At 41.0% G+C, this 26,360-nt stretch overlaps 2 protein-coding genes across 2 annotated transcripts in view; both read right to left on the bottom strand.

Annotated features, from left to right (window-relative positions):
* rims2a (regulating synaptic membrane exocytosis 2a) overlaps positions 1-8,615 on the bottom strand; it is a 163,725-nt gene extending 155,110 nt beyond the window's left edge. The window contains exons 1-2 of the mRNA XM_050046488.1: positions 8,391-8,615; positions 7,704-7,898 (exon numbers count right to left, since the gene is read on the bottom strand). Coding sequence (XP_049902445.1) covers positions 7,704-7,882 — 179 coding nt within the window. The 5' untranslated portion in view covers positions 7,883-7,898; positions 8,391-8,615. The remainder of the gene's footprint in view (positions 1-7,703; positions 7,899-8,390) is intronic.
* A 1,100-nt stretch (positions 8,616-9,715) lies between these two features.
* Positions 9,716-25,273, bottom strand: dcaf13 (ddb1 and cul4 associated factor 13). Its single transcript, XM_050047547.1, has 11 exons — positions 25,081-25,273; positions 23,882-24,081; positions 23,686-23,793; positions 23,484-23,573; positions 23,171-23,326; positions 22,922-22,999; positions 22,442-22,524; positions 21,730-21,894; positions 19,050-19,185; positions 11,424-11,587; positions 9,716-10,894 (listed from the first exon to the last, which is right to left on the bottom strand). The coding sequence occupies exons 1-11, from the start codon at positions 25,148-25,150 to the stop codon at positions 10,807-10,809; spliced, it is 1,338 nt and encodes a 445-aa protein (XP_049903504.1). The 5' UTR covers positions 25,151-25,273; the 3' UTR covers positions 9,716-10,806.
* Between the last annotated feature and the right edge of the window lie 1,087 nt (positions 25,274-26,360).

Genomic DNA, 26,360 nt, shown 5'->3' on the forward strand with positions numbered 1-26,360 from the left:
CAGAGAATAGCAGGCTATGAGAGATGGCAGGCTGATTGCTCTGTCAATGGGGGCTGAGGCTGTCATATCAGCAACAAGACCCGATAGCATCTCAGACGTCAATGTCTCTCCTCTCATTTTCTCTCTGATGTCCCCTTCTCCTTTCCTGTCCTCTTCTTCTCCTCTCGTCCCCTCATCCCCTCTCATTTCCTCTCCTCTCTCCTGTGCTAACCTACGCTTTCCTCTCGTCCTGCCCTCTCGTCTCCTTTTCTGTTTCGCCTTAGCTTAGCCTCGTATGTCTTCGTCTTTTCCTTCCTCGCCCAGCCTAAAATGGATAAGAGGCTCATCAGAACGTAGAATATAATTAGAATAAGTTGAAACAAGTTATTTCTATTATCAACTAATCCCACGAAAACAACAAAAACCAACAATGAACTGATCCTACTAACAAGTTTTGCTTGTGCAGCCGAAGCCTGCTGTAGAGCTCTGTCCAAAAACTATTAAAAACACCTTCGTGAGCCACACCATTGTACTTGGTGTGATGTTCCTTTATCATCCTGAACATTAGCATTGTTGTTGTTTATTTTTAGATAAATCACACTTGCATCGCACCACTGCCATAAATATTCTCTAGCGCACCAACCCTATGATGAAAATTGTCTCGACCAAATCCTCCTGTTTGAGGGATATTTGCAAATACAAGCCTTTTTAAAGCTACAAAAATCAATATTTCTATGTGAACAATTGGTCAAATAAGTGTACACAATGTGTAAAAAGGTTGTTTGTCAAGATGACCTAACAGTGACTTATCACCCCACCCTACAGTTCCTCTCAGCTCAGTGCAGCATATAAGCATCCTTCAGGTCATTGTTTTGGTTTTATGACCTGAAACTTTGCTGCTTCACTTTCACCTCTCTCATCCACCTTGTGTCTCACAGCAGAAGGCAGCTGTTTCCCACAGGTAGTGTACTTTGTTGTTCTTTGTTGAACCCACTGTTCACTACCTTCTAGCACCCAATGGCACACATAGCAAAGTTAGCTACTAGCTAGTGAACACAGTAGAGCATTTGGCAAGCTAAAGAAAACGACATACAAAAACAGAGCTATAGACAGAGAGTGGATATTATATAATAGACTTACATTTGTCAGTTGGTCAGAAACACAACCTCAGGTGAGTGCTATTGTTGCTACTGTAACTGTCTGCTAACACGTAAAAACAACTCGGTCTCCCTCCCAAGCCGGTGGCCCATTAATGTTAGACACCAATGTACAGAAACACCCTTTAGCTTCAGTATGTGACACCCTGGGCTGTGGCATATCCTGATGCTCCAGGCAACTACTGTGGTATGAAGTGCAAGAAAGTCCACATAGGGCGGGCAGGAGGGGAGGTGGATGAGCCAAACAAACTACAAACTTTAACCAGGTCTCAGCCATGGGTTTGAGTTGAACCCATGGCTGCTGCAAGAAGGATGCAGCCTTTGTATAGGGGGTGCCAGGTTAGCTAGCTGGCACCTCAGGACTGTACGCATTTAACGAGCAGAAACTGTACATTTCCTGTGAAAGCAGAAGTTTATTTTGTAAAGAGATGATGCGTGAAAGGAGCTAAAATTGACACATCATCCCCTAACATCCAAAACTGATGTAGAAGGGGTACCTATCGTGTCATATTTTGACATGACGGGCCGCTGTTGGTATTTGACAAGTTGGAAGTGAGAATGTGTTGGTAAAAACTGCATGTATCATGTGTGTGTTGTTGAGCTTGCTCTGGGGTTCTACCAAAAAAAGTTTGCGGCTGAGCACCACAGACAGAGAAGTCAGAAAGTACGGAGATGGACAAACGCTGTGTTTGCTTTAGTCTTTTCAAGAAATTAGCTGGCAACAAGAAAAATACACAAGAAAAATAACACCAGCCTTTTCCTATAAAGAAAATAGTAGCACTGTGACTATGCCAGATTAAATCTGTAGCAAAGTTAGCCTATAATCCCACACTTTCAGCCAACTGTGGAGGTATATAGACTAAAGCAGAAATGAAGACAGACAAAATGACACATCTTAGTAGACTAGGATACGATAGGTTCAGGGCTGAAATATATAAAAAGGTAGATGGATAGGAGAGCACCAACTCAACTCTAGAGTAATACAACTTCAGCCCCACAACAACACAGCGTATGAGTACCTTGTAAATATATAATTGCATGTATTATATATCATTTTAATGATGGCAATTGTGTTCTAACCAGATTTCCTGTCCAGCTGAGCCAAACTACTTGACAACGTGCCAGCCTTCCATAACCAAAACACATTGTTACTTTAATTAGCATGATGATGTATTCATTTGGCGTGCGTTCTGCTTTATGGAGTCAAGACAGCATCCACTCTTACACTTTCTCTCCCTCTCTCCCTTGGGGAAAGTGATGGGGGATGGGAGTCTGTGGAACGCTCATGACAGAATCTGCTCTTTGCATGGGAAGGCGAGGGAGCATGGGTGAGTGAGCTAAGGGAACAAGAGGAAGGCAGCGCAAGCGAGAGAGAGAGAGAGAGAGAGAGAGAGAGAGAGAGAGAGAGAGAGAGAGAGAGAGAGAAAGAGTGTGTGTATACAGTATATTGTCCAGTGGGAAGCTTCTGAGCATTGCCTCGCCTCATTTCACAACCATAGGTCTCTCTCTCTTCCTCTCTCTCTTCTTTTTTTAATTCAAATTTGCTTTATTGGCATGAACATGGCCATGTACAGTATCGCTACAGCAGGTTGTACAGGGTTTACAGTGGAAGTATAATCCTTTAGACTGCAAGAAAATGACACCACTACACAACACCCAACATACTGTACACTGCATTACACAGATGCAACCAAAAGGAGCTCAGACCAGTTTTAAGTGTTGTTTCATTGGTTTTCTAATATTTTGCATATTTTGTTGCTTCCATGACTAAGACAGTTTCAAAATAATTGTTTTTGGTTTTTTTATTCTTGATATTCAGCTTAGATTTTGGTAAATAATTTTCTTGTCTTTTCCTTACACACAGGCTACAGTGTACCAGGAAGTGTTTCTCTGCTTCTCGCTCTTGTTTGCAGAACTGACACAGTGGTTTTTCCTCAGGTTGCCAGGTTTGTGTCTGTCCACCAAGTTGTGTTCACTTTGTCTGTATTTATTTAAGGTCTTCCGCCAGAAAATCTATCCAAAAAATAAATAAAAAAACAGTGAAGTTTTGATGCCTAGGCCTCTATAACATGTGTATGTGTGTGTGTCTGTGCTCCCTACTCTCTCAGAGGGGCTGAGATCCTATAGCCTCCAGGGACACAGGGCCTCTCTACTCTGACCCCAGCTGGTACACTGAGCTCTCTAGCACTATCAGATAAATGACCAGGACCGGGGGAAGAAGTGTGTGTTAGTGTGCATGTGTGACGGGGGGAGTGGGGTGGGGACGGTGGCAGAAAAAGGAAATGGGATGTGATCAATCAAAGCTAATTCTAGGTCAATGCTCTTCATGTCTAATACACACACACACACCAACCCCCCTACACCTTTCACCATAGCTGTGTTCTGTACTAACCAGCAACATGATGTTCTTCTAAATCATTGTAGCAAGTAGCATCACTAACATATCATTCATAGCTCCCCTTAAAGAGTCATGTAAACAGTTCAGTTATGCTATAGTTCCATTCATTATGAAATATCCAAGTTAAATAATGAATATCTTGTCTAACTGGATTCATCACTATTACTTCCCAGTGTACAGTGTTGTGTAATACTGGGATCCCTGTAAACAGGGATGATAGTTTAGGTGGTGTAACTGTTTACGGCAACATGGTGATATTTAAATAGCGCAGGGCAATAAATGAAAAATTAAAGGGATGCTACACAAACTTAACACATCAAGATCAGTTGACTCGACACAAAGAGTAACAGCTGCCTAATGTGTTCTGTGGCTCTCGAGAGAGTTTTCCAAAGTCTGAAATAAATACTGATTACGTCATTAGGTTGAAACTACAAATGTTTTAACAGAAAGTTTACATTACAAACTGGGGGCTAAGTGAAACACATGTGCTTTCACCAGGCATGGGAGAATCTAGAGAGAGTCTATGAAGTTGCATTATGGGAACTGTAGGATTTATGGAGTTTGATTTTATGGAGAAAAAGTCAGGATATTGCCTTCGCTGTTGCTTCAGTTTGGACCATTGTTTTTTAATCTGTCTCTCATAAGTTCCCCAATTTAAGGTAAGTGGTGTACACAGGTGTAGTGTCACAGTCTTACTAAGGTTATATTTTGATAATAGCATATGTAGTAATAGTCAAGTCATTAGGTTAGATTTGAGTCTCTATCACAGCATTATTATACTGACATAACACAGGTAGATTGTAGATAATATTACTGAAGCATTACTTGAAAATAGTGTTAAAGTCAATACTAAAATTCAAATGTATTATGTATTTATGATTGAGGGCCCAGGGATAAAAAAAAAGTTTCTTAAATAGGGGACTTTAGAAAAAAACATTAATCTCTAAGATAAAACATCCTAAAACCTCCTGATACACTTTCTGTTCCCAGATACAGGAGACAGAAAGGGGACTCGGGGCATCCTTTGTCTAGTGCAATAAAAATGGGGGTGCCCAAATAGATGTCAGCACAGCAGACACCTCAGAGCCCTGGAATAGCTGCATCACAGTGGGAGTCCCTCCTACAAAGCAGCCAGTATAATTAGCACTGTCAAAGGAGGTCCCTGAGCAAATGACACAGTCCCCCCAATTCATGAGTTGAACACTGTCACATGGAAGAGGTCGAACTGGGATATTTACTGGGACGCTTCGCTCACCATCTCTCTGTGGTGAGAGAGTATGTGCGTGTGGGCAAATAAAAGCTCATGACTTCATAATACAGGTGACACTATGTGCAGCTAGAGGAACAGAAACAATGACAAAGCGTTAGAGGCGAGAGGTGTGAAAGAGAAAGTCAGAGTTAGGATGGAGAACATTACTACCCCCTCCTGACCCCCGTCCTCACCACCAAGCAGAACCAGAAAGCAGCCCAAGAGGACTGGAGGAGCAGGGAGAAAGGAGAAGTGGAGCCCCGGGCGTTCTGTGGGTCACCCCATCACAGGCAGCTGATGCCTGCCTGTGGGATACAAAGTGTCTGGGTGGGGGTGGGGGTCCCATAACCATCATTGCTGTACTGCTCAGAGACTCACTGGTGCATGGAGCTCCAGCATCTTTAGTTTAATGGAACTCATGCACCTGGAGCCATGCTTAATTGTAGCGACTCTGAACATGTTTCTATGTAGAAATATACTAATACACCTCTATGGATGCAGCTTTCTAAGAACGAGCTATAGATATTTGGAGCACTGCCTTATGGACTTTAGGAAATCAGTTTTCATTGGTGCAGCATATTTTCTACATGCAGACACACACATACACAGGCCTGCTAAGAATGAGCAGGCTAAGAGACAGTAGCTAATTACATGCGAGTCAGCAGCACTGGATTTCCATCCACGCTCTCTGTAGCACCTCCAGTGAGATGACAGCAAGTTGGCAAGCCCTGCAGCTGGAGGCTCCTCTCTCTCCCTCTCTCTTCTCCATCCCTCCATCCTCCCAGGATTCCCTCTGTTAGATTACACACTTCGATGTTCAAACTGACACTTTCCCGAGAAGACATCCAAGCCGCTGTGGGATTGGACCGTGACTGCGACAGCGCCGACGCACAGGCTATAGGGTGGTGTGGGTGTGGGTGTTTGTTTCTGACACTGCTGAAAATGCTACGAACCATCCAATGACAAGTTAATCCACTGCAGCTGTACCTATGCCAGGGCTGAGCATGTTAACGCTGCTTTGGGATATGTCATGCTTGTGTGAATCATAGGTAAAGAAAGTGGGGATTTACTGTTAGGGTGACTCATGATGAGTCACCTTGTACGTATAGAAAAATGCAGTAAATGCTGTATGAAATAGTGAAAGAAAACTTTACTATAAGGCCAAAAGGGGGTCGAGAGGTTCCCTGCACGTGTTTTGAACCAATGAGAATCTCTGAAACACGACAAAATGGTGGCAGCCAGCTCTTAGTATTAACTCCATGTCTTTTGTCAGCTGTTAAGCGTCTGCAGTATAGTCCTGCTGGCGAGATAACACCCCAGGTAACCAAGGCATGCAGGAGAGAAGCCATACTGGAAACACAATTCTAATGCAAATCAACACACAAGCGAATGACACTCAGGCTTTTTTGACCTTTCTGATGTCTTGTATGCTTTCAGCTTGTGTGGCCTGCAATCAGAGTTACCTAACATTATAGTGAGACAGTCAGTCAGTCAGTCAGTCATGTCCCTCGCTAAAAAAACAGCCTCTTCTGCCCATGCTCAGTCATGACAAGGCTTTGACATCACTGTCAGACTAAGAGTGACTAAAACTGACAATCCCCTTTACCTCAGAGAAAGAGAAATAGGAAAAACACTCAGCTATTGGGGAGGAGGGGGGGGGGGCAGTGAAAGGGGAGGGAAGGCGGAAAAGGCCTGGATGATTCACACAGCATGCGGCTGAGGTAGCCGTGTCTTGGAGTACATGAGTCATGTTTATCATGCAGCAGCACTATAGGTAGGGGTTGCACAACTTCCACTAAATTAGGAATGCTGCTTTGGTGCAAGTGTTTACCTGATGATGGGAAAACAGCAGCTCTAAAAAAGCTCCCAGTGATAGCAGCACACATCTGTCACACTAATGTCACTAGCTGCAGCAACAGTAACACTGCCACAGCTCTCTAGCAGAAATATGGATAAGTTAAGATAAGTTACAACCTCAAACAGAGCCAAATATCTATGCTGCATTCAAAAAGTCAAAACACTGCTTTGTGGGCATGCTAGTATGAGCACCTTTTTCATTGAAGAAGGAAAACTACAAGAAAATCAACAGGATGGAAACATTTAAGGCAACCCCTCTCTCTTCATTAGCCTGCTTTCCCCAAGAAGGTCAAACCAAATTTTTAACTAACAATACATCAACCGAGTGTGTTTTTTATAGCCAGGGCAGGACGATAGAGTGTAATATTCCTCCATAAAGCAGAGTTATGGCTCGCACAGTAAAGGTTAAAGCGATGATGGCGGAAACAGTCCGGTCCACCTTAAAAAGTCAAACCCTACAGTGGACAGCGCCGTGGTGCTGAAACAGCTCCGAGCGACATCTGTACACAAGAGGAGGGGGGGGGGGGGGCGACAGGATCTACCGAGACTTTAACGTTGAAATCACACACACCCCGCGTGCGCCATTGCCACAAAGGACACCTTAAATGATCTTTCCAGTGTCATATTGTGTAATCTCGGTGACGTTCGTGGGGAAAGGTTAAGCAATTTGGCGTGCTTTTTACGTGAAAATGGCGCCCGTTGCTGCTAACCCAGCCCATTATAGTACAGCTACAGCTACAACAAAGTGCAGGGGAAAGAGGTTGGAGTGTGTGCCGCATTATAAAACGATACTCAGCCATTCAAATAAAGTGTTTTCTAAGAGGGGGGAGTCGAGAGGTGGCGACCAGGCGAGGGAGAGATTGCTCTCACCTTGGTCCTACCGGCTAGTACACGACTATTTCAGCTGTGGCTTGGATGTCAAGAGGCAACATGATCCAGCAGCATCTCACACAGAGACAATTACAGAAATTCACACTGTAATAGCAAACAAGCCACAAACACCCGGGGTTATACACCGCCAGCAGCACCGGCAGCCTCCTCTATACCTCCGCTGTTTCCTTACTTTAACATCGACTGTTCCTTCGCTTCCTCCTTCTTCTGTCGGTCCATGACACCGAGGATGATCTTCCTCTCATCCTCGGTGAGGTGGCTGAGGTCCGGCATCTCCGGCATGGCGCCGGCCGCTGAGGCAGCAGCAGCAGCAGGGCCAGGGCCGCCCCGGGGCCCGTGTGGAGCAGACATCTTTTACACACAGTGGCTAAAAAGACGAGAAAAGCACCGTCAAACCAGCAGCATTTTTTGTGTTGATACATTTCATGCCGTCAAATTTCAAATTGGCGGTGGGGTTGGGGCTGGAGGCACCGTGGCTTACAGGCGGCATGACATCTTGGTTAGGAGTATCATGCACACATTTACACTGCTGCACACATAAGCGTCAAAATATTAATTACAGGCTTCATCCTCATCTATTAAATGCTCATAAAGTGCTTATCAAATAACGCTGCAGCCGAGTGGATGCTGCCTGCAAACAGGGGATTCGCAATATCAAAGCTGTTGCAGGCTGAAACGCACAATTTACACATTTCAGAAAGAGAAACGGCTCAGGATTAGAAATAGATGCTCTTAAAAGCAGCATGAGTGCAAAGGCTGTAGGCTACAACCTTCAGGTATTCCACACACAAGCCTCCATCCATCCAGGGGTTGGGGGAAAAAGTAGAAAAATACAGAGGATACAAAAAACAACTCTTGCCTTTTATTTTGCAGTCATGTTAAATCCTGTCTAACCCATCGCTGCCATCCTTTAGAGAGGTTTTACTCGCATGGTGAAATAAAAGATGCCTGGTGCGTCCTTGTTTGTTTTCTTTTGGAGTCCTTAACCCTCCTCTGTCACTCCGGTTAGCTCGCTTTCCTCCAGGTTGGTAATTCTTGGAGATTTCTTAAATGCACAAAAATGGATGCAATGAGAGAGAGAGAGAGAGAGAGAGAGATGGGAGGGGGGAAAGAGAGAGAGAGAGAGAGAGAGAAAGAGAGAGAGATGGGAGGAAAAAAAAATCCAGATAGGAAGAAGAGGCGGAGCGATGGAAACACGTAGAAGAATAAAGCCGAGAGGACGCCTGGATGTTCATTGACAGCAGGCAGACAGCAGCCGCAAAAACACGGAGTGGAGCAGCAGCTGTGTGCAGCTGGAGCAACACAACGCTGTACCAGGAAGAGCATGATGCATATTTCATAACCAGATCATGAGCTGTGTGATAGAGGGAAACGTGAAGTGGGAAGATAAATACACAATATGACTAGTGATTGTGAGTGTAAGTGCAGGTGTGGCATGTTGTTCCGGTCAGTCCTGTTTTGATAGTGTGAAGTACACACTGGATTTGGTGCCAGCTGATGTGAGAAATGTTGTGATGACAAATGGAGGAAAATAAAGCTCAAACAGTTGCACAAGCTCCATCAGCTGTGTCAGTGCACTTCACTGTGAGGACATTTTTTTTACACAATGGTCAAATTTTTGACGTCATTTTAAGCAAAAAACGGCAAAAAATCAGACTCAAGACTTGGGTCACATACAATCTGAAGATGTCATAATGAACTTGACACTTTTTTCCTGACATTTTTAGACTAAATGATCAATTGAGGAAATAACTGTAGATTAACAACTGTAAAACGAACCTGGCTTTTTTAGTAGCTCTAGATACCGAGATGCCTCAGTCTTTAATCCCACCATCATATTTGTCTCAACCTCTTTGCAAACCCTTTCCTGTGGCACACATTTACCAGGTGACTAAAAACCTATATACATTTCTCAGTTCTGACCCCTGACTTAAAGGTCCTTCCTCTTCATCACCAACCGGTTCCCAAATACAGCCCTCTCTCTCTCTCTTAGGCTGCAGTGTTGATAGGATTTGAAGGCTGACATTAGGATCGTCTCTACCTCATTAGGGCTGTTTAAGTAAATTAGTACCATTACAGTGAGCCGCTGCAACAAGTCAAACAAGAAGGAACTTAGTGCTGACTCTGAATTCTGAATGATTCAGATCATGATTTCTTAATGTTTTGTTTTTTCACAACAAAAGCTTAGTTTAGAAGTTTATTATTAATATACATCAGCAAATAAGAGTGTTGGTTCAAAACTGAGGGGCAACATGGAAAGATTTTGGTAGCATGTCCAGTACAATGGCTAAAAGTAAACTTTAAATGGTCACTTCTGTTGATATACAACACTTTCTAATTTTTCTAAAGGCATGAATATGCTTTAAAGGAAAGATTTGTCCGATTTTCAGACATTGACAATTTTTGGAACTTACTAAAACATATGGAAATCACAGACACTTTACAGAGCGATTGCTCGGGTGTGTAGTAGAAACAAAGAAGGGATTTAAACTTCACTCTCAGAGAAGCTGGATCATGGAAAGCCTGTCCTAATGTGTGCAATATCGACATCCATAAAGACATCCAAAAGAGACAGACTTCTTAAAGAGCGAACATGGATACAGTCAGGATGAGGCTATGACAGCAGGCTTTTCCACAGGCCTTTGAGTGTGGCCAATCCAAACAGAACACTTCCCCCTCTCAAAGCTGTTGGATGACAAGTTATTCGAAGCATACTGAAAGTTATATGCCACCTGTGGTAGTTTGAATAATCAACTATAGCACAACTCTTGCACATCATTCATAGAAAAACTGTATCATGTGAAACCACACTGAAAACAAGTTGCAAGAAGGTGCCAAATCATGCAACATTCTTTAAATATTGGATTAATTTATTCTGTTCTTAACTTCCAAAATTGTCGTGGATCTTGTGATAAAAAATACACACTTGCTCAAGGAAAAATGTGTCATTAGTCACTCAAATACAGGAAAAATAGTACTGTGTGTAAGGTATTCCTGCAACAACGGCACAGTGAAAAGTACAGCTGAGCTTTGTCTTCTTGGCAGAAATAATGCTCAACAAGATTTAATGTTTGTATGTATTAACAGTCTGTGTCCTTGTACTTCAAACGATGCAGAACTGGTCACTTGTCCTTCCCACACTGACAAACTAAAACTTTTTTTTCCCAGTTCTTAAGTGAGAGTAGTCTGAGCATGTCCCATGTAGGTGTGATCTTGGGCTCCACCTCATCTCTTGATGGAGCCACTTGGTCTCCTGTTCTCTCCTCCTGCTCTGCCTATTTGACCACAGTCACAACATGCTTCTCCTTCTCAGTCACCACAGGAACAGTTCCAGGCTTGCTGTGCTTGCGGACATTCCTCTCCCTGAAAAACAAAAGAGGAAGAGCTGTGAATAACCCAATCTGCTGGTGAGAATATTCAGGAGAGGATGGAGAGAGAGATGAGCAAACAGAGAGCAGGAGGACTGTTGACCTAACACCTACGTCACAGACTACACTAATGTACCTTGAAAATAATGCATAAAGCATGGATGGTAAATCATTCACAGTCCAAACACATGGCTGACGTGTCACAATATCGCCAGTAATTAGGAAAAAACAGAGACGCAGACTGAGCTATGAATCACAGGACGGCGGGGCAAACTGGGACAATCAATCCACCATACAAGCTGTAAATGAGTATGTAAGGGCTACTGAGACCATGTCATAGGGGGCAGTCCCATCAGAGAGATTTTCCATTAGGCTGGTGTGACTGCATAGGGTCAGACAGACCCTGGCAACAGCCCAAGTCACCATCACCTCCACATGTGCAGTAAGGGTGTGTCATATCATTCCCATAGATAAATAAGCAACTCCTTTTCCAAAAGAAAAGGCAAAGAATAAAGAACACATACTTCCTACGGCGAGCCTCTTTCATAATCCTCAGCTCCTTGGTCTGGTGGTAGATGTTCTTGGGTAGGTGTCGATGACGAGAGATGCGTCTGATCTGCGGGTGGTGCTGGAACTTCTCCTTCAGCTTCTGATTGTAGTTAGCAGCCTCCCTCTCTCTGGGGGCCATCTGCACGACACAAGGGAGGAGGAGTTGGTCAGATAAAGGCGAATTAAAAATGAAAAGAGAGAAGGGGAAAGACGAGAAGACAGATCTTTTGCGCAGCAGACATTTTGACATGTCATAGTAGGAAAAGCACAGGTGTATTTAAAAACAATAATGACAGCTGAATTCCATTTAAAGGAGGTCCTGGTGTGATGCGTGCTGGCTCACTGGAATAACTTAAGACACATTTGAAAGGGAACTGAGTCTTGGTTGAGCTGTCAGTCTTCCTCTATGATCCCATTCAAATTTTATTCCTTAATATTTCATGTATATCACAATTTTAAATGCTAAATTGTAGAGACTTACGCATATCTTCTGTACCAATGCACTTTATACACTAGCTTATGCACAGCAAATGCCACCACCAGCATGTGGTTGTTACACGTTCTGTCCAACAGAGGGCATTTCAACATTACCGATGAACATTTGGAATAGAGTCCGCCAGGAATGAATCCTAAAACCCATAAAGGAATTAGCATTTTACCACTCCTGATTCCCTCTTCTCGAAGTCAATGTTTTTTTGGGGGGGGTTTTGGTTAGATGCCTGAAATTAGGTCTGTGGTTAACACCAGCTTAGGAGGCTTTGACGTTTTGTTCTACGACATAAAATATGTCAGTAAATATCCCACTTGTGAACTTAAAAGCTTCTACGTATTTTGGCGATTACTAAGAAGTGACTGAATGACACTACAGACACTGTCACACCACGCCGCGCCAAACACAGCTTTACAGTCTGGTGACGTGAGGTCATGTGACTGAGGTGTAGTTTGTTTATAGCCTAACAGAAATTTATTTACATGTGGCGATTATATTTAGGCTTCAATAATCATGAAAGTGGTGTTCATTTGTAAAAGTTATTTTGCTGAACAAAACATTTAAGTATAGTAAATGTTTGTTTGCCACAGAGCTTATTTTCCGCAATAATCCAAAATCCAATAGAAAAATCTCATAGGTTTTTTGACGAGGAAACCAGAGCAACGCTAACTTCCGTGTCAGCCTACAGGAAAAGCACTCTACTTCCAACAGGTGATAGCTTTGTGGCTAAGTAGTAATTACACTTACAGGCCAAGATTTGCTTACTTTAGCCAACACATTAATAAATAGAAAAAAAACATTCAAATAGTAATTTTAGCATTCAAGCGGTATTAATTTCTTCCAATATTTGATCAGTATTCAACTCCATAAATATGTTCTAACAGCCTAAATTCTCAGTGACAATTTCTATTAAGTCCTCTAAAGTATACATCGTTTATCACTGACCTTGGAAGCAGCAGTTGACAAAATAATGTTACATCTATTTGATGGGTATTCTGAAGCTTTTGTTCATATCACATGATCCTCATCAGCACATTAAGTTTGGAATCTCAGAACTTTAAATACTTCTCATCCATGTTGGCTTACAAGCCAAGATTCAAAGTTGTCTTTACCAATTCCATGACAATTGGGCAAATTCTATCTTCCGATGAAAATCATGTGATGTGATAAATAGCTCCGGAGCACCAAACAGACCATGTGGTGACATTATTTTGTCAACTACTGGGTTTAGTTTAGGGAACTGTCAAGGTTATCACTAAAAGAAAACAACATGACTGCTGGTAGGGAAATGGGATGCTGAGGCGATGGGGAAATTACAGTTTTTGAAGAGGTGCACATGGCTATGGCAAAGTGACTGTGAGGCCATGAAATAGTAGTTCAGTTTCTGTATGGATTAAACAAACAAGTTAAATATTTACAGATTATTTTTTGGGTATTTTTGCCTTTATTGATAGGACAGCCACATAGTGGGAAAGGTGGGAGATAGAGGGGGTGACACACAGCAAAGGGTCACTGATCACAATCAATCCCAGGCCGCTGCAAAGACTCAGCTTATGTGGGGCGCACACTCTACCAGGTGAGCTAGAGGTCGCCCCAACAAGTTACAAGTGCAATTTTATAGATCTTAAACGTCGTGTTAACTCATACTATGTTTTAATAACTCACACTGTAAGGATCAATTGACTGGTGCTAACACTGAATTTAACCCTGGAGCCCCCAGTTGGGTTTGTCCAGTGACAGTTCCAGTAAAGTTAAATGAAACAAGCCAAACCCATCCTCAACAACAAACAAAAAGAGAGAAAGGCAGCGCTACTTTGTGCAACTGTACTATAAAAGGAAAGTTAAGAAGAAAAACATTTATGTATAGAGCCGCAGATGGCTGGAAGATGCTGGCAATCTGGTCTGTCTGTTCTGTGGGGAAGTTCAATATTATATCAGAGCAGTCTCAGCCAAGACATGTTTTAGTCAGAACATGTAAAAATACAACCCCAATAATATTAAAACAATCTAACTACAGTTTAAAATGGATCGTTTGACAGCAATCATGAGGGAAGCTGAAAAATGGAACTGCTCAAAGTGCGTGACCTCCCTCAAACTGCACATCAAATGAAAACTGATCGAAGAAAAATTTGGCTGGACTGTAAATTTATTCTGGAGAGACTAATTTGGGGTTAAAAATTAGGTTTAAGCCAAAAAGTGTCTGCCCACATCTTGAAAAGTGCTAGTAGGCAGATTGTTACTTTAAAATAGAGCCAGGCTTCTTGCATTCCCACTTTTTGTGCTAAGCTAAGCTAACCGACTGCTGGCAATAGCCTCATATTGAACGGATGAACATGAGAGTGGTATCAATCTTGTCACCTGACTCTCGGCAAGAAAGCAAATAAGCTTATTTCCCCAAAACGTTTCTGAGAGACACCAGTCAGAATTTATTTGACTACAGGATGTCCTTTAAGCAACACAAGTCTTGTTTTATTTAGTGAGGACTGTGTCTTTCTGCTGGAGATCAGTGCCGGCAACAGAGGATGACCCGTGCTAACTCTGCATTTCTGAAACTCCCTCTGGAGATGAGTCAGAGACCTTGTTACAGGCATTTAACTTGTAACGTTGTATTTATACCTATTGAGAGAACATGAATTATGTCACTTATAGCATCTTGGGTTCCCATGGTGAGAGAAGTGACATCTGAGGTGTTTTGCTAAATGCCTTGATTCCGGTAATGATGAGAATTTCCAGTAGACGGTAATGAGTTTGATGCTGACCACAGGATGTCGTTTCCATTCAGCTCAGGTGGTATTTTGTTAATTACTGACAGTTGCGGTATGCTGTCTTACATCATAAAGCGTTGGCCAGTACAGTAAGCAGTAACTTCAGCTTGACAACCTGCTCATTCAAAACGGAATCAATGTCTGTTAAAAAGTGAAGACACCAGCTCAACAACATCCCTCCCTCTCCGTCTGTCTCATAAAAACCACCGGCTACTCGGACTCATCTTGGCTCAGGCTGCCCTCCTCCAAGGCTTTTATTTTAATTAAAAGCAATGATTTGTCTCAGATTCAATTTGTTGGAGAAGAGCTGTTAGATGCTGATCCTGTTGGACTAAACTAATTCCGCCTGGATACACACATGGTTAGCTTGCTAAACACGATTTGTATGAAATCAACAACATGACTGTGAGACAGCAGAGGATGATGCTTCCCTTGGATTTTGTTTGGCTAGTGGGGCTCGCATGATCTTTACTTTTTTAGCAAAGACAGTCAAATAAACATGGGACTCAGTGGGTGTGAAAATACAGCAGAGGCATTACTGCTGTGAGTGGAGACAGCTATTAGAAAGGAGCAACATGGAAACGCTGCAAAAATCACAGAAATTTTATTGCTGAGACTGATCAGCTGAAACCACTTTGTCATATTTTCTATCCAAAAGTTGACCCGGCTATAGCAAGGTGCAAAAAGTATCTGTAATTCGACTGAAGCTCTGTTAGACGTGGTAAAAAAAAAAAACCAAGATGTACACAGGCTACTGCAGAGACGCCAAGAACTCCTACCCATGCTAGAAAATCCCAAAAACAATAACCAAGATGTTCTAAAAGCAGTTCGGGTGCGGATGAAAATTAATAGCTTGTAGACACAGCCGTCCAAAGAAAGCAGACGCAGACTTGACAGACGACAGGCACTGCTGTGAGCTAAAAATGCAGCAACAAACAGAATGGCACAGATTGAGAAGAGGTGTCACTGCCACTTTTACTGTAAACGTACATTAGATCAAAATCATTCTGCTGTTCTTTTACCAGTGGCAGAGATATTAGGTATTCTATCAGCAATGATAACACTAATTCAACAGAGTAATTGCTGAGATCTGGGAACACAGATTAGAAAGAATCCAGCTGTTTTGCCTTATTACCTTAACCACTTTTTTTGGAGCTAAAACAAAATGTAAGCACACTCACATGTTTTAATCATCAGTTTTGATAAAGAAAACTGTAAAACTACAGCAACTAAAGTAAATCAAAGCTGATCCAGGAAGTCCGTCTGTAAACATGATAGAGTTTGCAGTTTGTGATTATTTTCTCATTTAAATAAGTTTAGTTAACCTGCAGGTTTGTTTAAAACATTTAAAGGGTAACGCCACTGATTGTGCCCATCAGTGAGGCAACGTTGGTTGGTTGGTTCTGAGGTCTACAGGTTTGAAAATGTAAACATCTGAAGGGTAGGAGTTACAGAAGAATAACATACCTGAGTCTCAAACCAAAATGTCAGTGGTTGCATTGTTGGATTAATGTAGGCACCATGTTTAGACAAGGACGGAGAATATCTGGATGAGAAAAGGCAACATCTCTGGTTGTACTACATTTACTTTGACCCTTTTCTTTAACTGTCTTACATGTGTGACTAACAGAGTAACAAGAGAAATGATAAATGAGCAAAGTAGTCTTTTAAAAGGTAACTTTGCTATTTATTTAGCATGGACCCTCTTTTTCTACGTTTATATGCCTTTGTCTAATGGGAACAGCAAATTTTGAAATTGGTCTTGTATTGATCTAGAGGGCTGTAGCCACCAGCTGCGAAACAGGCCACAATATAACCACTCGTGGCATTTGTGCACCTTCAGTTTACATCCACTGAAAGTGCTCGTTTTGCCACTGAGAGGCTCAGATTGTTATTAAAAAGTTCTGTCAACATTATGTAAAGGAACCCTACAGAGATGGACCTTTTAGTTAAAGAGTAAGATCCTTTTTGTTTGAACAGAAACAACCCCAAAATCACTATCACCAAAGCCATCAGACTCCATTTAAATAAGCAGTAATTTTATCATTGTAAAACAGACTTCATTCAAAGTCAACAGAAACAAAATAAAACTAACCAACTATGTTTTGGTTCGTCTTTCCACTGTTCCAATAATCACCAAATCTGGTTTGGTAAAAATAAACTCTTAATTCACCCAGTTAGATATAAAATGTGCTGGCTCTATACACACTAAAATCACTGTTCATTTAAATAGAATTTGTTGCATAATGTTGTCAGACACTTCTAATAACAATCAGTGCCTGTCAGTGGCAAAAACACACACTTTTAGTGGATGTAAATTGAGGGTGCATATTGCCCTGAGTGGTTACATTGCAGGCTGTATTGTGGCTGCCAGCTGCAGTCCACTCACTCCATACTGAACCAATTTTAAAATCTGGTGTGCATATTAGCCACTTGGACACAAGAACATGGAAAATTTGGGTCCAGTTTAAAAAATACCCAAGTTACCCTTTATGATAGCCTGACTGCTTGTGTTTCTTGTGCTCCATCCACAGGAGATGTTTCAGCCACATTCCACTCACCCAGCTCACAGATGTCCGAGCAACAGATACACTTCTTTTTTTAAATCAATACAGCTGTCTACACCGGCTGTGTAATGGCTCGAGTTTCACTCACACGTAAGTGTCTTTTTAGGCTTCCAGTCTATTTTCCCATTTTACATGTGTAACTACATTGACTGAGTATTGGGTTCTGACACGGGTGACCACACAGCAGTACTGTGGCTGAACACTGATGGAGGACTAAAGCACGTGTTTCTTCACTGCTTTCACATCATGGTTTGTGTAGACAGGTTGTTACCCTTTCTGATCTCTTTTAAGCGATGTCACCGTTTTCTCTGATGCCCGCAATCGATTTTGTAAGTGCAATGCTATCATAACTAATAGAAATGATGGACAAACCTAAAATATGATCAAATTCATAATAATCCACAATTATCCCTTAATTATGCCACATCTCTTTCATTAGACTGTAAATACCTTAATATAGTTCAAGAGTGGCGCCTCTTTATCTGATCAATGGAGCAGACAAGTCAAACAGTAACACATCTCATCAATGACAATCAATCCAAACGTTTCAAAATGATTCAGTTGGATTTCCAACCTTAGATCGATGAAAAGTGATGAGTAAGGGTTTCCAGAGCAGAGGAAATACATTTTACCTGATTGAAAAGAAATAGGGACTGATTGATTCAACATGTTTTAGGTCTTGGCCTAAAATACAAAGGGTCTAATTTACACTGGAGTCAAAGGTCACTGAGTGCAAAGTTATGAGTCAAAAAAACACATGATGTGCAGCAGCTGGTAGAGAAGTCCTGATCTCGACAGACAAATCCTTGATTCAGCATTTCTTGATAATTAAAGACCCCTTCAGTACAACTTGATTGTTAATGCTTCATTATGTTCAGAGTGGCCCGCTTTAAGTGATTGGCCGATTTAAACTGCTGATAGGAGCAGCCCTTGTCTGATCTCTTTAAGTGCAAAGCTTGCGAATAAATCTTCTCCTACACAGTGACAGTAAAACAAGTGCCAAAAGCGGGCCAATTTTCCACTCTGAAGCTGCATTAAGAGAATAAGCAAGAGTGAATCCGATTAGGAATGAAAGATGGCTGTTGGAGATGGCACATGAGATGGCATTGATCTTTATTATTCAGCCATAACTGGGATTTGGGGCATTGGAACACTTCCCAGCATTTTACAGGAGCTTTATTTGACGGTTGAGCATAACATAACATTAAGGCTGTAATTTCTGCAAACAAAGCCTGTATTATCTGAATACATGCGGTACTCACTTAACAAGATATTATGAGCCTGCAGAGAGTTGACTGGAAAAAGAAATTCTTTTAGTTGAAGCTGTTGTTGGTGATTTGTCCAACAACTGCACAAGCTTTTGAGTTTTTTGGACTTCCACCTGCCACAAGAGCCACTGTGCCAATTGGTACATTGTACTTATTGAGAGTGATTCTACCCTAAGTCAGCATCCATCAGGGCTTTTGGCAACAGTAGTGCCGTTGCTGCTGGCATAGTCACCCACTCTTGCCCTGCCGAGGTGGGCTCGGGGCCATGGCTGTGTCGAAGAATGCAGCTAACTCATAAAACAAGATCAGGTAATACACTGGAGGCAGATACAGTATGCAGTGCGTTTGACAACTGAGGAAAATACCGCTGTTGATTGGTACACAGACCCCAGCTTACTGCTCACCAAGAAACAGCCAATAAGCTGCAAATTGCCTTAAATATAAAGAACGATTGACGCTGAAAATATAAGCGAAAGCAGGAATGATACAGAGAAGACAAGGCAGGACTCACCACCCCTAGCTTCTCAGCTGCGTTGGCCTTCCAGAGTCGGATGTTCATTTCATCAGAACCACTCAGGATGTATTTGTTGTCTGATGACCACTTTATGCAGATGACATGCTGCATGCGTTTGGTGTGGTAGACTTCCCTGAATTTAAAAGAGGGGGGAAAAAAAAGATACATAAATAAGGCAATACATTGCCTTCAACAGCTGTTCAACAACCCAAACGAGTACTTATACAGAATCAAGTGTGAAATGCACAGAAATAACAAGATAGAAAACAGACATATCCATCCACTTTGTGCTTGTATAACACTTATTCTTTATAAACCAAAATCTGCATATGAATCCAGAATCTGTATGCAACAGGACAAGATTTTGGTAATGCAAGCGTTCTGGTTTCCTGCTTGTAGTCCATGTGGAGTCTAACAAGTATTGACCAATCAAGCTTGATTAGCTCTTATTAGCCTTTTAAAAAACAATCTGCTTTCATATGCAGATATACGTTTACAGAGATTAGCCAAAATGACCAGCGCACAGAACAGAAAGTCTAAGCTCAGATATCCGCTGGCTACAATGGATCTCCAAAAACATTAGCCATTGCCCAGAGAGGCGTACTGTCATCAGACCGATAGCCGACGGGTTCAAAGATTGTATAACATCACACTATATCCTCCTTTGCTTCCTACAGAAAATAGTCATAAGAGACCTTTTTTAACAGCAGATGTTTTGAGTCGTCATAGAACTTAAAAAGCACCAACACACTCTCATCTCTACTCGTCAAATATCGCCGCTTTGTCAGTGGACCTACATGTCTAAATATGTTGTGCTAGGTACCCTCCTGCATCAAGTTTGGATGTTCAGGGACGATGTGTCAATTTATGCCTGTTGCATACTTTGTGTCTTTTCAAAATACACTTCCGTTTTCAGAGGAAACAGTACAGTTTCTGCCTGTTACATGCATACTGTCTTTTTTTTTTTTTTAAATGAACTTGCAATGTAGAAAAAACACTTAATTTATAGGTTTATTCCCTGAGGTTAAGGCAACAAAAGCACATGGTTAGGGTTAGAAACACATCATGGTTTGTCTTTAAATTTACACTGGAAGCAAACAGTGGACTCCCGGGTGAAAGCCTGGAGTTTGTTTGACCCATTCACCTCCCCTCCCTCCTGCCCTATGGACTTTCTTGCTCTTTACACTACGGTAGTTGCCGACAGTGTTACAAACTGCTGCTGCCCGGTGCGTAACGTACCCCTGAGAAGGGTGCCTCTGTCCGTTCGTCTCTGACGCCGATGTCTACTGACAAAGCGCCAGTATTTGGAAAGTTGGGAGTGAAAATAGGCTGAAAGCACGGTGGAACTAAAAACAATAACAATGGCTCAATTTCATATAGGTTGAATCCAAATGCCACCCTCTGGACTTGCGGACTGAGCCCTCACAGACTTCAGTTTCACGTACTGTGACATATTTACTGTCATCACATTAAGTCTGCGAGGGCAGTGACTGCAAGCGGCTGATAATCAGCCCTCAAGATTGTTTTACTCATTGCTGTGAAAACAGTCAACTATCGCTGCTGTCATATTCATATATATATTTCACATAAATTGATGAATAGTGCTGAACTCATCTGTCCCTGCAGACAACAAGATGTAAATCTTATATATAGCCTTTTTTTGTGACTGAACAACAATGTATTAATACATCTCTATATAGCCTAATAGGCTACACATTTTCAAAAACAGAAATGTTTGTAAATGACAGGACTATAACTAAATAAATTGGGTATTACTGACATTAGAAATCTTCTTTTGCTGTTTTTCGGCCAATTTTTTTGCCTATTACACTGCGCAGCGTGATAGGCCGCAATAATAAAATTAATTTTCATTCTCTTTACAGCCTATATTTTAACATATTTCTGTATAATTATGTGGTTGAATATTATCTCTGGCCTACACAGTTCCCGGGAACGTGCCCGCAATGTCCGCAAGTCTGCAAGTGCGGTGAAGTCTGGACACTTGGATTCAGCCTAAGTGTCCTAGGGAGCCATTGCAGTGAGCCAGATGTGAAACAGCAGGGCACTGGAACTGGCTAATGTCAATGGAATGCTTGATTTACTGAGATGATTATTAAAGTTATTAGTAATGTGCGTATTATACCAAATATAATGAGTCACAATGTGTGCTGTAATGAAGGTCTATACTGGCTGAAAAGTACCCTATTTCTGCTTTCAGTCAAGTTTAAACCACATTCAAACACAAAATGATCTATTTATGTAACATTCCAACTTGCCCATGCGTGATGCTACACAGTTTCATGTCCGGGCTTCATGTCCTTCTTACTGGTACACAACTATGGCTATTTGTTCTGGACCATTACGTCATTAATTAGTGGCATTAGTTTTGCCAATGAGCAACCAATATCAGCTCTGCTAGCCAGTAGAGTGCTCCAGGGATGACGTTTTTCAGTAAGTTCTGTAGTCTCATTTAGCTGCTTGTTAGCAACAGCCTTTTTGAAGACGCATGAAAGCCTCAAATTTCAAGCATCTAACCAAAAACCCATTAAAAAAAACCCACTGACTTTGAGATGAGGGAATTATGAAACTAATTATGAAATAGTAATAGACTCACAGGTAATATACAATACAATGACACTGGTAATCATTTTAAACTGGTGGTTCGGGTCATACTAACCTGCTGTGGCCACCGTCCTTGGGGAAGATGCGAATGGTTTTGTCAAAACTGGCAGATACAAACTCCTTCCCAGTTGGAGAATAGTCAACATCCAGCACTGCAGACACATGGTCCATGTGCACTGTGATTGGCCGGTCCAGGTACCTCATGTCATATGTGTAGAGGCTGATGAGACAAAGAAACAAAGTTAGCCCCACTAGTAAATTTAGGTTTACGGGAAAGCACATCAGTAAAACAAGCATGGGACTGTGCATGAATTGCCTATCTGTTTTGAAAATCTATTAATGGTGCAAAGCTAGTCTTCACATTTGTAGGTGAAAATGAGAATGAGGTTATTTTTTGTTTAATTGCCCTATCTATGAAGACATAAGAGATTTTAGGAATTTTGTTTTGGTGAAATGGCATCAACTTATAAAATTTGAGTTGTGCTTCAGAAAGGGAACCTTTTTGGTAACAAAATTTATTTGCCAAGCTGTGGAGAGGGCAGAATATTTTGTTTACGACCAAGCTGCTGAATAACCTGTTACTTTGTAATAAAATTAAATGTTTTTCCACTGGAAAAATACTTTTGGTAAGAGTAATCAATCAACAAATGTAGATGTAAGTAAGTGTGAACTCTTTAGCACGTAAACAGGAGACCTCCTTTCGTGCAAACATCAATACTATAAGCATGTTAGTAACTCTGTAACAGTCTTAAACATCCTCAACTCACTTGTAGTCTTCATTTGAACATGTGAAGTAATAGGCTTCCATAGGGTTCCAGCATAATGTGTTGCTCCTCATTGTCATAATGACCTATAGAAGAAAATGAAAACACAAATATTAATCATATCATGTCATTGTAAAGAAATGGGGGGAGACGGAAAGGTACATTTCTACCTTCAATACATTACCTTAAAGAATAGCAAAATTCAATACCATTTTCAATGCAATCAGGAAAAACTGACACTTTTTCAATAGAGATAAATACAACAAGGATATGACACGACAACAACAACTTTTCTTTTCTTGGTTAGTGGCAGAGGATCGCAGAATAATTGTAGTAAACATTAACATTATGAAAAAGTGCAGCTGGTACCAGTATATCAACACTGCCAAAAATGAGTATTGAAAATTTTGCAAATATTGATAATCTATATGTATCAGTCAATATTTCTGACATCATTAGTACCACATGAATAGCAGACCCTACCTTTTTAAGTGGTGCTGATTCTCTCATGTCATACAGTACTATACTTCTGTCAGAGGCACAGCTTGCAAGAAGTTCAGTCTGTGGAAAGAAAATAAACCATTAACTTCAAAGATATCAGCAGAGTGGCAGATTGAAGTGAGTCTGTCAATAACAACATAATGTGAGTTTGGACATGGACAAATTGTTAAATATCTTCACTCTGTGTCAGAAGGGGGCATGTCTGAGTGTAGTGGATACATGGTGTCTTACTTCCACAGGGTTGAAGCGGACAGCGCTGAAGCTGTCTACGCCCCACGTGAAAGAGCGGATTGGACTGCTCCTCTGCTCGTCCCAGATGTCCACCTGCTGGCCACATGTTGCAAACACAGCCTCATTCTGGTGATGGTCTAGTCCTGTAAAAACGGTCTAAAAAAAAACAAAAAATCATTTTTACTATAATCAAAACATATTTCACTGACCCTTTGATGTCACAATCACCTGAAAAGCAATTTTTTTCCATTATCATGATGTTACCACAACTGTCTTTAATAATAATACTACAGCAAATGCCAACTGATCTCACCTTGCCCAGAATAGTGTTGAGTGGCTCCTCTTCCTCTCCATAACCTGGTGCCTCCATTTTCCATTGCTTTATTGTTTTGTCATCACCGACCTGTTACAGTCATGAGCCGAGATATAAAACAGAAGCTGCATTAGAGGTCAGCTAATAATGAAAGACAAATAATTCAGTAAACTCTATTCAGATGTTGAAAGGCAGTCATCACCGTGAAGAAGGATGATCCACAATGGCGGACAACCATTCCACGGACAAAACCTTCATGTGCTTGGAGTGTGCGGACACATTCATGTTTGGTTAGATTCCACACTTTAACCTATGAATCAAACAAAACAATGTCAAGAATGAGCTAAACACTTAGTAGTATTGTGTGTACAGTGTCACTTGCTTTGGCAGATGGTTACCTCTCCGTCGCAGGAGCCAGAGAGCAGGGTGGAGAGGCTCTTGGTGTGCTTGGCCATGCAGTTTACCCCATCTCTATGTCCATCTAGAGAGGCCAGGAAAGGCTTGGCAAACACCCTCTCAAGCTTAGTGGCATTCAGAGCCCGGGTGTACTCTCTAGTCACCTCAAACGGATGGAGTGCTGGGTCATAGTTCCTAGGAACTGAAAAGGAGAGTGGTCGCTGCTTAATAAGCTTTAAGGACATTTTGCTCCCACAGATAAATACTTTTATTTGTCCCCATGGGGAAACTGGTTTGCAGCATAATCATAAAGGCAGTTTATCACACTATCACAAAGTCACTAATACACATACAAGAATATCATCAATACACATACGTAGACAAAACAGATGTACTCATTCGTATGCCCATACAAATACTAGAGGGAGGGGGACAGACCAGACCAGCTGAACATTTTTAAGACCAGGACAGAGTGGCCAGAGTGCATGGGATAAAGTGCTAGAGCATTAACTGTTTAGATACTTAAAGGCTTGTGGAACTAATGAAATCTTGGCTCTGTTTTTAGTGAATAAAGGGGGGCAATAATGTCACCCATACAGCTATAGATTAAATGAGGAGGCAAGATGGTTGCTCTGGATATATGATGATATTCATTTCTTAAAAGATGTAAGCAGGTCACAGCAGAGCAATAGAGCCACCTAGAGTAAAAATATATCCACACAGCATTCAATATGGCTTAAGAATACACAGTGGATTTTATGTTTAGCATTGTTTCAGTGCTAGCCTCAGTTGAAAATACAGATGTATAGTACTCATTGGATTAAACTAACCTGTCATTACAGTGATATGTCATTATAGTAATTCATATACATATCACATTTACTTCGTAGTCGTTTAATTTATCTCATATGACCTACTGGAGCTGCAAATATGCTACAATTTACATTCATTAACATTGATGCTAATGTTTTAGCTGTTAGCTGATACATGGGAATTTAAATCAAAGTTTATAGACGTCAGTCTCTCCAGAGACAGTGACTTTGTCTGTTTTAGTCACCATGCACGGACTTGTAAAATAAATAGTTGAACTGATCTTATTTAACTAACCTGTGACTGATGTTTACTGAGGGAACTGACTAGCATTACTATCGTTAGCAGCAATATGGCTTCAACCTATCCGTGTTTAAAGTTTATCACTTACCACGCTGAATATCTAGTTTGGTCTCCCGGACATAATCGTCCGGGTTCCTCGAGAGGACTTTAACTTTCATTTGGCAGAGGAATTAAAATAGACAAACGCCTAAAAATGCCGTTAGGTTGAAGTTAAACAAGATAAATATTTGCAGGCACTGGCCATGTGTTGATGAAGAAGAAACTCGTTTGACCGCAGTGCATTGTGGGATGTCCAATCCTCCCAGTTGCGTCACTGACAACTCTAAAGAAACAGCTGTCAAGGTGCACAATTTAGCAGAGCAAGACCGGAAGTACAACAATTTGTTCTTCAAAGTATTATTAAATTTAAATTAAATTGAATTATAATAAAAAATAATAATTTTAATTTAATAATTGAAATAAAAATTAAATTAACATTAAATCAAACTTTCATTGTTATCTTTACAAAAATGTAAAATCAGGAGCGTCACTTCATAATAAGATAAACTGTCTTTAAAGCACTTTTCAACCGCATTCAACCAAATAAACACACACACAACCTTAACACAGCTGCCACAATAAAATACATATGTTTAATAGTGTTTAATGTATATCAAGTGCAACAAATGGTCTTTTAGCATATTTTAGGTTTAATTATTTACCACTTTTTTTACAGCAATTATATTTTTCTCTAATTTATATGAAAAAGAAGTGTAAAGATTCACTTTTTATGTGTTAAAATTTGGTTCATAAAGTCTCATTTATAGATCAGTGGTTTCCAGACATTTTCTTTTACTTGTGACCTGTTCTCACACCGTGCATGCATGATGTGTAAGCTCAATCATAAGTGTTTTTCACTTCTTAGGCTTTTGAGCATTTGAGTAGTAGTAGAAATTCTGTCATAATTAGTGTATGAATTCTTGAGATATGGCCAATGACACATTTTGTGAGGTCACAGTGACCTTGACCTTTGAGTACCAAAATCTAATGAGTTGATCGCTGGCTCCAAGTGGATGTTTGTGTCAAATTTGCTGAAATACCCAAGTGGCGTTAGTGAGATATCGGTTAGCAAGAATTACACGGATGCAAGGGAACAGTGATCTTGACCTTTGACCACCACAATCTAATCAGTTCACCCTTGAGTCCAAGTGGAAATTTGTGCCAAATTTGAAAAAAAAAAAATCTTTCATGGCACTCTTGAGATATGCATTCACAAGAATGGGATGAACTGATGGATAGACAATCTGAAAACTTTATGGCTCTGGCTGGCTTGGAGGTATAAAAAAGAAGGCAGAAGTTTGACAAATGTTTGAAAATTAGATATAATTG

Source organism: Epinephelus moara, chromosome 6 (genome assembly GCF_006386435.1).
Source record: "Epinephelus moara isolate mb chromosome 6, YSFRI_EMoa_1.0, whole genome shotgun sequence".
Lineage (NCBI taxonomy): Eukaryota > Metazoa > Chordata > Actinopteri > Perciformes > Serranidae > Epinephelus > Epinephelus moara.

Bases quoted from the DNA above. Each gene is read 5' to 3' on its own strand.
- dcaf13 (XM_050047547.1), bottom strand. From the start codon at position 25,150: ATGAAAGTTAAAGTCCTCTCGAGGAACCCGGACGATTATGTCCGGGAG. The intron at 23,794-23,881 runs GTAACCATCTGC...TTTGATTCATAG, and splicing joins CTGGCTCCTGCGACGGAGAG to GTTAAAGTGTGGAATCTAAC. The intron at 21,895-22,441 runs GTGAGTTGAGGA...TTGTCTCATCAG, and splicing joins TGTTCAAATGAAGACTACAA to CCTCTACACATATGACATGA.